Raw genomic sequence first — 12,580 nt, forward strand, 5'->3', positions numbered from 1 at the left:
TTACAGGGAAAAAGATAAGTGTCAGCATAATAATAGGGTGATCATGGAAGGATAGTTGAATATAGTATGCAGGGCTTCTCTGCAGGAGGTCTTCAGGGTAGTGTCCTCGACCCAACTATCTTTAGCTGCTTCATTAATTGACCTTCCTTCCGATTACAAGGTCAGAAGTGGGGATGTTCACTGATGATTGCACAGTGTTTGCTCCGTTCACAACTCCTCAAACTATGAGACAGTACATGTCTGCCTTCAGCAAAATCCGCACAACATTCAGGCTTGGACTGATAATTGTCAAATAATATTTGTGCTGTACAAGTGCCAGGCAATGACCACCTCCAACAAGAGAGAATCTAACATCTCCCATTGAGGTGAGAGTGACTGCCCTTGACATCAAGGCAGCATTTGGCCGAGTGTGGCAGCAAGGAGCCCTAGCAAAACTGGAGTCAATGAGAATTGGGGGGAGGGTGCGGAATGTTCCGTTGGTTGGAGTCATAACTAGGCAAAAGTAGGATTTGGTTGTTGGAAGTCATTCATCACAGTTCCAGGACATCACTGCAGGAGTTCCTCAGGGTAGTGTTCTAGGCCCAACCATCTTCAGCTGTTTCATCAATGACCTTCCTTCCATCATAAGGTCAGAAGTGAGATGTTCACTGATGAGATGTTCAGTACTATTCGCAACTCCTCAGATACTGAAGCAGTCCATGTCCAAATGCAGCAGGCCTTGGACAATGTCCAGACTTTGGCTGACAAGTGGCATGTAACATTTGCGCCACACAAGTGCCTGACAATGGCCATCTTCAATAAGAGAGAATCTAACCATCAACCCTTGACATTCAATGGTATTACCAGCACTGAATGCCCCACTATCAACATCCTGGGGGTTACCATTGACCAGAAACTGAATTGGATTAGCCAGATAAATACTGTGGCTACAAGAGCAAGTCAGGGGCTAAGAATCGTGCGATGAGTAACTCACCCCCTGACTCCCCAAAGCCTGTCCACCATCTACTAGGCACAAGTCAGGAGTGTGATGGAATACCCCCCATTTGCCTGGATTTGTGCAGCTCCAACAACACTCAAGTAGGTTGACGCCATCCAGGACAGAGCAGCCACTTAATTGGCACCCCATCCACAAACATTCACTCTCTCCACCACTGATGAACAGTGCAGCAATGTGTGCCACCTACAAGAAGTGCAGAAACTCACCAAGGTTCCTTAAACAGCACCCTCCAAACCCACGACTGCTACCATCTAGAAGGACAAGGCCAGCAGATACATGGGAACACCACCACCTGGAAGTTCCCCTCCAAGCCACTCAACATCCTGACTTGGAAATATATCTCTGTTTCTTCACTGTCGCTGGATCAAAATCCTGGAACTGCCAACCTGACAGCACTGTGGGTATACCTACACCACAGAGAGTGCAGCGGTTTAAGAAAGCAGCACACCACCACCTTCTTAAGGGCAATTAGGGATGGGCAATAAATGCTGGCCCAGCCAGCGATGCCCACATGCCGTAAATGAATAAAAAAACATTCAACAGCATTACCAATGCTGATTCCACTTTTCTATCCAACTGACTCACCCCCTGACTTCCCAAAGCCTGTTCACCAGCAACATCTACACAATTCAAGGGTGTGATGTTTGGATGAGTACAGCTCCGTTAACACTCAAGAAGCTTGACACCATTCAGGCGTTTGTACATTTTCGGTCCTTGTCCTCTAGGTCTTCAATCTCAGCTTAAATTACATTGCATCTGCATTATACATGCTGCTGAACAAGGAACAGCAGAAGGGCTTTGGGTGTGAAGGAAACATCTATTCAACATAAAGCTGTTGTCAACAACATAAATCAAGTCCTCAGAAAGGTCTGATTGTATGTTCATTGATCAGAAAAGAACAACAAGAATGATTATAGGACTTAAGGTATTAAGTCATGAAGAGCAACCCATGTTTGTTTTCATTGAAGTAAAGAAGCTTTGGAGGGGACACAATGGCTACAGCAGAACATTTTGTATGAAATCCATGCAAGCAACCTATCTTACTCCTAATTGAAATGACAAAACAGATGGACATGAGAAGTGAGCCTGGAGGAGCAGAAGAATTCTTCCTGCCCAAGAAGACCTGTAGAAGATCAAAAATAGTTACTGCTGGGTGAATAAACTACTTTATAAAGGAATTGGTTGGGTGCTGATTTGAACAGAGAATTCTATGTTATCAAGATAAGCTTAGACAGTGATGAGTGAGTGCTCTGTGGAACACTACAGTCCCAGTCCTGCTGAGATTGTGGTAATGTCATGTGTAGAAAGCAATCTGTCAAGGTTGACTATGGATTTTCTCATTTCCATGTCTCTTATCTTCCTGTGAATTGTGGGCTTCCCTGTTGTGCAAAACTAGCTAATATTAATATCCTGGGGGTAATGTTGCTTTTTGAAGTGATATTTGAAAGAGAAATACTGTTTTATAGATTTAGAAGTAGATTTATTCAATATTAAACTGAGGTAAAATACCTTTTTCATGATTTGCGTTCTTTGATTGATTTGACCTTAGAATGCTATTCCCATATAAAAGTTGGGCTCAAGATAGTTGGGATGATTCCTTGGTGCTTGTTCTTGGGGATAGGCCTCGAGCAGGCAGTCATGTGAATTCCAAAAGCATGACATACCCCTTTTACTGGTACCGCAGGTTATTAGTTCAGTGCTGACCCTCTTGCCTCTGAGTTAGAAAGCTGTGGGTTCAAATCCCACTCCAGAAACTTGAGGACAAAATCTAGGCTGACACTCCCATCCAGTATTGATGGAATGCTGCAGTGTTGGAGGTGCTGTTTTTCACTCTCAGATACATACAAAAGATTCCACGGCACTTGTTGAAGAAGAGCAGGGGTGTCTCTCCGATGTCCTGGTAAACATTTGACCCTCAACTAACATCACTAAAACATATTTTCTAGTCATTTATCTCATTGCTGTTTCTGGGATTTTGATATACAAAAATCAACTGCTGCATTTCTCTACATTACCATAGTGACTACACTCCAAGAAGTGCTTAATTGGCTCTAAAGCCCTTTGGGATCAGGTCTCTGCAGTAGGACTTCAATGCTCAACCTTCTGACTGAGAGATAAGAATGATTACGATTGTTCAGACTGATCAAGCATGGAAGACGCGTCATTTTTCAATTTGATCAACAAACTGCTATTATCAACTGAAGCAGAATTTTACTCTCTTAAAAAACCCTAAATGTTGTAAAAGGGAGCTTTCTCTACACTTAACATTAGAGTTATATCAAGCACAACAAAGCCATTGGGATCCATTTGGATTTTTTCTTTATGTACAATGCATCGTTTAGCTTATTATAGCATCTTTCCTCTTTGTTGAAGCTCCTGAGGGAGGTGACTAAACACAATAAAAACCTAGAATGAAATGATAATCTATTGTTATATTAATGAGCAGCTGGAACCCGGTCCATCAGATTTCAGACATTATACATCAAAAATATAACAGATAACAAAGAAAGCAAGTCACTTCCTAGTGTTTTTCTTTGCTGACCTTGTTAAGCTGGGTTCCCCCACCCCCCCACCCTGCACTGCCCCCACCACCATCCCCGTCAACCCCAGAGGCAGTATCCAGGAATTTACAGGCGGCCTGCCGATCTACAGAAACTTTCCCCAGTAATTAGCCTCTATTTGCCATCATGATCTTCCAATGTAGCCCATTTCCCACAGTGAGAAACTGGGCAGTGACTTTAAAGGAACAGGCCAGTTTAAACACAGCTCCACCTTAGCAAATTAACACCAGAGTGCTGCTCCACACTATCCACAAGTGCCTCTGTGGGAGATTAGCTAGTTGTCTATTAAATTTTTCACTGAAACCCAAAGGCAACCTACCAAAATTCCAAAATAATAAGTTGACATCACAAGGTACGCTGGTCAATAGTGAAGAAAAGCTTCCTAACAGCACTGTGAGAGCATCTTCACTACATAGGCTGCAGCTGTTCACCTTCTCAAGGGTAAATAGGGATGGCAATAAACGCCAGTCTTGCCAGTAGCACCCACATCCTGACAATGAACTAATACAAAGCTGTTTTATTCTCTCTGAATAAATCAATGTATTACTTGAGATAAAAAGTAATGCTTTTTTCATGTCATTTTGCCATGATTTATTCAAACATTTTCAACCCCATTCATCTGAGGAACTCTTCATAAAGCAGTCAGGTGCAGCGCCACTGCCTGTGATTCATTACAATAAAAGAAAATGAAATAAAAGCAGAAAACGCTGGGAAAAACCCAGCAGATTTGGCAGCATCTATAGAGAGGGAAACAGAGTTTCGCGTCTGATAGTTCTGAAGAAGGAGTCACACTGACTCAAAAAGACGTCCACACCCCATGAAAGAATAAATCTGGTTTAACATCCCCTCTGACAGCCCTGTCAGTGGCCTTGATTTTTGCACTCAAACTTTGGAGTGCGGTTTGAAGCCGGAACTTTGTAAGGTGAGAGTGTTACCACAGCTGATCACAAAGTATAGGCCGTGGCACAGAATGAAGGTTCAATCCTTCTCAAGTTCCCTGTAAGAGAATAATCAAGTCTAAAGATAACAAATCGTCAAGTTTTACAGTGGAGTCAGTTTCAGATTCAGTTTACCAGTGCTGTAAATTACGTCCTTGAATTAAGTGTAGCTCCTGCACCAGTGTATGGAGCCACTAAACACCCCAGCACACACTTGGTCAGTGTAAATATATATTCACAAATGCACTTTGGTTATATCATGAAAGTTTCAAAAAAATTCAGCTTGCCCAGTGAGACTCTGTGGACCGCCTGGCTCTTTAAATGGATGGCTGTGTGATTGACGGGGAGTTGGACCCAATGCAGTCGGAAGGGGGACAGACATCCAATGGTGACGGGGATGAGAGGAGGGAATTCCGGCTGCTTTTTGCCCGTCCAGGTGACAATGTGGGAGAGAGTTTGAAGTGAAGCTGGTACAGGAGTCGGGATCGATCCCGGAACTGGGGAGCTTTCAGTGATCTGGAGCGCTGGACACAACACATCTTGCCAGATACCGAGAGGAGACCTGGAGGGGGTGGGGGAGTGGGTGGGGAGGGTCCCCCTGCTGTTCTCAGCCAGCCCCTGGGTGAAGTTGGCTGCTACAAGATTTGTTCTCCCTGTTTACTCAGGGATTTTTTTTTAAAGAAGATATCTGGTTGTGAGCCGGGACGGGACGGGACGGTTCAGCAGCCGGGAGAGGGTGATCCGAATCCCGGATACAGCTCCTGCCGGCTCTCGGTGAGTTTGCTGGGGACTCCGAGCCCGGGCTCTGGTGGTCAAGTTGAGTGGCTGTTCCTCAGTCCCGGGTTACGTTCCGTGTGTCACTTTGTTCCTCTTTCCCATTGAATTCCTTACCCGGGGCTGGAGCCTGGACTCTCCCTTCCCGGGATCTGGCCCGGCTCCAGGCTCTCCCTCCTCCTCCTCCTCCTCCTCCCGGGCTCCGGTACGTTCACCCCCCGGGCCGCTCCCGATTCCCCCACTCCGGCCCCATCTCCCTCGGCTGGGCTCCCGGGTTGTTTTCAGTCTCTGTCCCGGTTGGACCCTCTTGGCCGCCCGGGTCGGGTCCACCAGCCGGCGAGGCACGGGGAGGGGAGGAGATGACCCCGGGGGGCAGTGATGGTGATCCTATTGGGGAGGGGGTGTCCAGTGATGGTGATCCTATTGGGGAGGGGGGGTCCAGCGATGGTGATCCTATTGGGGAGGGGGAATGTCCAATGATGGTGATCCTATGGAGAGGGGGTGTCCAGTGATGGTGATCCTATTGGGGAGGGGGTGTCCAGTGATGGTGATCCTATGGAGAGGGGGTGTCCAGTGATGGTGATCCTATGGAGAGGGGGTGTCCAGTGATGGTGATCCCATGGAGAGGGGGTGTCCAGTGATGGTGATCCCATGGAGAGGGGGTGTCCAGTGATGTTGATCCTATTGGGGAGGGGGTGTCCAGTGATGGTGATCCTATGGACAGGGGGTGTCCAGTGATGGTGATCCTATTGGGGAGGGTGTGTCCAGTGATGTTGATCCTATTGGGGAGGGGGTGTCCAGTGATGGTGATCCCATGGAGAGGGGGTGTCCAGTGATGGTGATCCTATTGGGGAGGGTGTGTCCAGTGATGTTGATCCTATTGGGGAGGGGGTGTCCAGTGATGGTGATCCTATGGAGAGGAGGTGTCCAGTGATGGTGATCCTATTGGGGAGGGGGTGTCCAGTGATGGTGATCCTATGGAGAGGGGGTGTCCAGTGATGGTGATCCTATGGGGAGGGGGTGTCCAGTGATGGTGATCCTATGGAGAGGGGGTGTCCAGTGATGGTGATCCTATGGGGGAGGGGGAATGTCCAGTGATGGTGATCCTATTGGGGAGGGGGTGTCAGTGATGTTGATCCTATTGGGGAGGGGGTGTCCAGTGATGGTGATCCTATAGGGGGGGTGGAGGGGAGTGTCCAGTGATGGTGATCCTATGGAGAGGGGGTGTCCAGTGATGGTGATCCTACGGGGGTTGGGGAGGGGTCCGGTGAAAGTGCTCCTTGCTGTTGGAGTTGCTGATGTTTACAGCTGGGATACTGATCTCTAACGTTGACACCTTGATTTTGCCAAGTTCTGTTGTAAACAGCAGAGTCGGGCACCATAGCCCGGGATCCGCAGTCAAATCAACTTATTTGCCTTCGCGTTTCTAACTGGTATGTGTGTTGGTGCCTGTGACGGCCAACCAGAGCTGCCGGGCGCCCCCTTGCCCTGAAGATGTGATAGCAGCTTTCATTATTGACACTTTGGTGCTGGTGTCATTTAAACGGGGTTCCTTCCAGGCCGTCAGCCGCCGGGGTGTTCGGTGCGAGGCTTCCCGAGTCGAACTTAACTGGTGTGTGTTTCCTCTTTTCGCCTTCATTCCTCAGGCTCCACTCTGGCTGGGGCTGCTGCGGAGGTTCGACGGGGAGACGAGGGGTTAAACATCACTGCCTGAGAGAGAGAGAGAGAGAGAGAGGCAAACCCCAGGGAGAAGCAACGATTCAGTCAGTACACACAGGCTGCTCCATAGGACAGGGCAATATTTATCAACACAGAAAAGCAGCGGAGTTCAAACGTGCGCTTGACCTGCAATTGACCGGAGTGTGAAATTAACTGGAAACACATTTTGATCAGTTTCACTTTTAAGAAACTCCGAAGATCTTTTATCCTCGTCAGCTGTCTGGGAATTTTTTTTTTATTATGTATGTATTTATTCAGTAACAACTTTGGCTGCCTGTTTCGCTGGGCTTTGAGTGAAAACAATGTAACGACCGGGAGATAATGAAGGAATGATAAAGGACTGGCTGATTTCCCATGTGTGAACTGTAACACACACACACACACTCTCTCTCCCCGAGGATTTAAAAATGGGGAAGGAACAGGAGCTGTTCCAGGCGGTGAAAAACGGCGATATGTCCTCTGCCCAGAAGTTACTGACCAAGATCAAGGCTTCAAAAAGCAGTGAGTAACCTGACCACCCCCCTCCTCTCCTCTCTCTATTTGCAAGGCTGCTGCTCTCTGAAGCGTATTGTTTTGGGAGGTGCGGGGAGTTTGTTTTACGTTTATTGCCGGCGGTTTGGATCAATATGTTTTTGTAGTCGTTACACTGGTGATTAGGGAAAAAATAGCTGGAGACTCTTGTTGAAAATAAACTTTTTTTTACAGTGTGTGGTGTGTAAGGTGTGGACTCGGTTGAAATACAGGGATGCAGATATGGACGGGACCCCCCACCCCAAATTTCGCTATTTAACTCCGGACAGTGTCACTCGCCTGGAGAGCCCCCAGGTGGAGATTCAGGTTGGACATGGGCGGAATCCCATTTATCCGTTACGCCGGATACTCAGTTCCAACGAATCAACAGGACTGAATATCGGGCGGTAGTTCCAATTCCCTTGTCCAATTTCACCTCCACGATCTCCAAACGTCGTTCCTGTTCTCTTTTTTTCTTCTTATTTCCTGCTGCATTCAATCCGAAGGGGGCCACTGGAAGCTCCCCAACCCGGGACAACCCCCTGTCGTTGTCAGACCCACCCCGCCAAGGCGGGATTTGCAGCGGGGATGGGTGGAAAGCGGTCTTGCCTCACTGCACCAGTTTCAGGAAGAGTAAATGTGGCTTGTGCCTCTTTTTTTCCCTACATAAACCCGCTCAATGGTTTTAAACTTTGGGGAAAAATGAGGTTTGAAGGTGTGATGCTCCAATCACTCTAAAATGAGATTAACCTTCTGAAGGTACAGGATCAGCCCAGAGGTTAAAAGCCATGGAGAGACCATGCTGAACTGCTTCATTATCTTGGGCATATTACTGAGAGTTTATTTAGCGCTGGAGGCTACAATGCTCTGGTCTGGAGGGTGTAGAAGGTTGACACCAAATGACGGGAGTGGCCTAAGATGCAAGAGTCAAAACGATCTAGAGTTAAAACAACAACAACTTGCATTTATACTGCGCCTGTGACATAGTACAAATCTCCCAAGGTGCCTCACAGGTGCTACATTATCAGACAAAAGTTCACACTGCCCAAAGCATGATAGTAGGACTGGTGACCAAACGTCTGGTCAAAGAGGCAGGTTTTAAGGAGCAACTCAAAGGAGGAGCGAGAGAAAGTTGGAGAGTTTGGCAAGGGGACTGCAGAGTTAGGGCCTGACAGCTAAAAGACACCACCAGCAATGGTGGAGTGCTGAAAATTCGGGATGCTCAAGAGACCAGAATTTGCAGAGATTTCCGAGGGTTATCAGGCTGGAGGAGGTTACGCCAATGGGGAGAGGCAAGGCCACAGAGGGATTTGGGAATGAGAATAAGAATTTTAAAATTGAGCTGATGCCAGTCCATGAGGATAGAAAGGCTCACTTTTAGTTCAGTACTGTATTGATCTGCAGTGGGTTTAACAAAATGACTGAAAAGTCTCTTCCTGATTATGATTCTGTGAAACACCTCAGAATGGTTTTTCTGCATTAAAGCTGCTTTATAAATGTAAGTTGTTCATAAATTTCAGAAGCTGCCTGTTGTGTTAAATCTAGTATCAGATGGCCTGAAGCTGTTTCATGGAAGGTGGTCTCTTGAAATCCAAACTGGAAAGTCACTAATAGAAAAGTGACATTATTTCTAACTGCAGTCAGTGTGAATTTGGTGTCAGCTCCAGTTTAGTTTCACAAAAGTGCTTTGGGACAGAATGAGGGTCATCCAAGTACCACTTTTCAGCCAATTCTCTAAATGCAATAAAAAATAACTTGCCTGTTATATAACACCTTACCCAACCCAATGCAGTACTTTGCAAATTGCTCACTGCTGTAATGTAGGGAAGCCATGTCACACACAGTCCAGCTGTGGTGGAACAGTTTACATTACATGTACTCCAATCCCTGTGTATCTGGACAGCTTTCAACACGCAAACAGCTGTATTAATAACTCATAATGGATATCCCACTGGAGATGCTCCCTGGGTTGGAGGGTGAAGGGCCTATAACTTATAATGATCCCAGATGTCAGGATTCTGGTATTATATTATTAAAGACTTCCTGGAATCCAAGCTTTTCGATTATGGTGTGTCAGCCGTGGTAACTCAGTCAGGCAGCATTCTCGCCTCTTGAGTTAGTGGGATGTGCGTACAAGCTTTATTCCAGTGCACATAATCTAGGCTGACATTCCAGTGCAGAAATGAGGAAGTGCTGCACTGTCAGAAATGTCTTTCGGATGAGATATTAAACTGAAATTCCCTCAGTAGGTACTGGGAGTGATGGTCTAGATTTTGTGTGCTCTAGAATGGGACTTGAACCCAGGACCTTCTGGGTACCAACTGAGCACAGTAGCCAGTTTGGTAACTGTCATAGCTTCTACTCAATATGACTCGGACACAAGATATCAGTGTTTCTGTTGTCAAGTGAGTGAAAGCACGATGTGTTTTCAAAAACACCAAATTTTTTGGGGGAAAATTCCACCAATCCTGCACCCAGGCATGTTGGTCAGCACGAGTCTGAAAGTCGACAGGTTCCCTCGCTAGACTGAATTTTGCTCCCTCCCCTCTCCCATGCACTGCCTGATTTTCCTTAATTCCTTACACCCAGGTCACTCCATTCACAGGAAAAGGAAAACCAGCCTCCCATGTCCAAATTACACCGTGGGTTGGAGATTGGATCCCAGTTTAGACAGAATGAAGATCCCTCCCTGAAACATCTTGTCTGTTGCTTTGGATTTTGCCTGGCTGGTCAAGTGCTTCCAGCATTTTCTGTTTTCAAATTTCCCCATCTGTTTTATTTCTGCATTTTGCTCAGGTATAGGAACAGGAGTAGACCATTTGACCCCTCGAGCCTGCTCCACCATTCAATAAGATCATGGCTGATCTTCTTATGTTTTGATTTCCACATTCCCATCTAACTCCGATAACCTTTGATTCCCTTGTCTAACAAGAATCTATCTAGCTCTGCCTTAAAAATATTCAATGACCCACCTCCACCACCTTCTGAGGCAGAGAATTACTTACTCTTTTCCCTTTTAAGTACCTGTAGAAACTCTTGCTATTCGTTTTTATATTGCTAGCTAGCTTCCTCTCATACCCTTATTTCTCTGTCCTGATTAACCTTTTAGTCATTCTCTGCCATTCTTTATATTCTATCCAATCATCTGTCCTGCCACTCATCTTTGCGGAGTTGTAAGCTTTTTCCTTAGATTTGATGCTTTCCTTAACATCTCTAGTTAATCATGGATGGTGGGTCCTCTCCTTAGAATTTTTCTTTATAGTAGGAATGTACGTATTCTGAATACCCTGAAATATCCCCTTAAGTATCTGCCACTGCTTTGCTATTGATTTATCTCTAGCCTAGTTTCCCAGTTCACTTCAGCTAGCTCAGCTTTCATCCCCACATAGTTGCCCTTATTTAAGTTTAAGATACTAGTCTTGGACCCACTCTTCTCCCTTTCAAACTGGATGTAAAATTCAATCATATTGAGGTCGCTCCTACCTAGGGGTGCCTTTATTCTGAGGTCATTAACTAAGCCTGTCATGTTACACAATACCAAATCTAAAATAACCTGCTCTCTGGTTGGTTCCAAAACATGCTGCTCCAAGAAACTATCCCGAAAGCATTTTAAGAACTCCTCATCGAGGCTACTACTGCCAACCTGATTTTTCCAATTTGTGCAAATTAAAATCACCCATGATTATTGCTGTCCCTTTATCACAAGCACACAATATTTTCTCTTAAATAAGGGCAATATATTGCAGATGCTGGAAATCTGAAACAAAAACAAACAGTGCTAAAAAAACTCAGCCGGTCTTTCAGCATTTGTGGAGAGAAAGACAGACCCCTTACTCTGTGATTATGCCCTCTGGTCCTAGACTCTCCGACAAGGGGAAGCAGCCTCTCAGCATCTGCCCTGTCAAGCCCCTGAAGAATCTTATGTGTTTCAATAAGGTCGCCTCTCATTCTTCTAAACTCCAATCAGTACAGACGCAACCTACTCGACCTCTCCTCATAAGAAAATCCCTCCATTCTCCGGATCAATAGTGAACATTCTCTGGATTGCTTCCAATGCCAGTATATCTTTCCTTAGATAAGGGGACCAAAACTGTTCACAGTATTCTAGGCGTGGTCTAACTAGTGCCTTGTATAGTTTTAGCAAGACTTCCCTATTTTTATACTCCATTCCCTTTGAAATAAAGGCCAACATTCCATTTACCTGATGAACTTGTATGTTAGTTTTTGGGATTCGTGCAAGAGGACTCCCAAATCCCTCTGTGCTGTAGCTTCTGCAGTCTTTCTCCATTTAAATAATATTTAGCTCCTCTATCCTTCCTGCCAAAATGCATAATCTCACATTTTCCCACATTAAATTCCATCTGCCAAGTTTTAGCCCACCTGTCTATATCCTCCTTGTGACATCCTCACCACTTGCCTTCCCACCTATTTTTGTGTCATCCGCAAACTTGGCGATAGTACATCCACTTCCCTCATCTAAATCATTAATATATTGTAAATAATTGTGGCTCCAGCACTGATCCCTGTGGCACTCCATTCGTTACAGATTTCCATCCTGAAAATACCCCCCTTATCCCAATTCTGTTTTCTATTAGTTAGACATACTACCCCCAACACCATGGGCTCTTATCTTATTAAGCAGCCTTATGTGCAATACCTTACCAAATGCCTTTTGGAAATCCAAATATATTACATCTACTGGTTCCCCTTTATCTATCCTGCTTGTTACCTCTTCAGTGAATTCCAATAAATTTGACAGGCATGATTTCCCCTTCATGAAGCCATGCTGACTCTGCTTAATTGCATTACGCATTTCTAAATGCTCGGCTATTACATCCTTTAAAACAGATTGTAACATTTTTTCAATAACGGATGTTAAGCTAACTAGCCTATAGTTACCTGTTTTTTGTCTCCCTATCTTTTTGAATAAGGGTGTTACATTGGCAGTTTTCCAATCTTCTGGGACTTTTCCAGGATCTAAAAATTCTTGGAAGATTACTGCCAGTGCATCCACTATTTGTGAAGCTGCTTCCTTTAATATCCTAGGATGCAACCCATCAGGTCCAGGGGACTTTATTGGC

General features: G+C 45.5%; 1 protein-coding gene across 2 annotated transcripts in view; it reads left to right on the forward strand.

Moving 5' to 3' along the window:
- Window positions 1-4,038: 4,038 nt before the first annotated feature.
- caskin2b (CASK interacting protein 2b) overlaps window positions 4,039-12,580 on the forward strand; it is a 421,869-nt gene continuing 413,327 nt past the window's right edge. For both annotated transcript variants that reach the window (XM_078570791.1, XM_078570794.1), the window contains exons 1-2: window positions 4,039-5,270; window positions 6,917-7,490. In XM_078570791.1, the coding sequence (XP_078426917.1) occupies window positions 7,397-7,490 (94 nt within the window). In that variant the 5' untranslated portion in view covers window positions 4,039-5,270; window positions 6,917-7,396. The remainder of the gene's footprint in view (window positions 5,271-6,916; window positions 7,491-12,580) is intronic.

Source organism: Cetorhinus maximus, chromosome 24, assembly GCF_964194155.1.
Source record: "Cetorhinus maximus chromosome 24, sCetMax3.hap1.1, whole genome shotgun sequence".
Taxonomy (NCBI): Eukaryota; Metazoa; Chordata; class Chondrichthyes; order Lamniformes; family Cetorhinidae; genus Cetorhinus; species Cetorhinus maximus.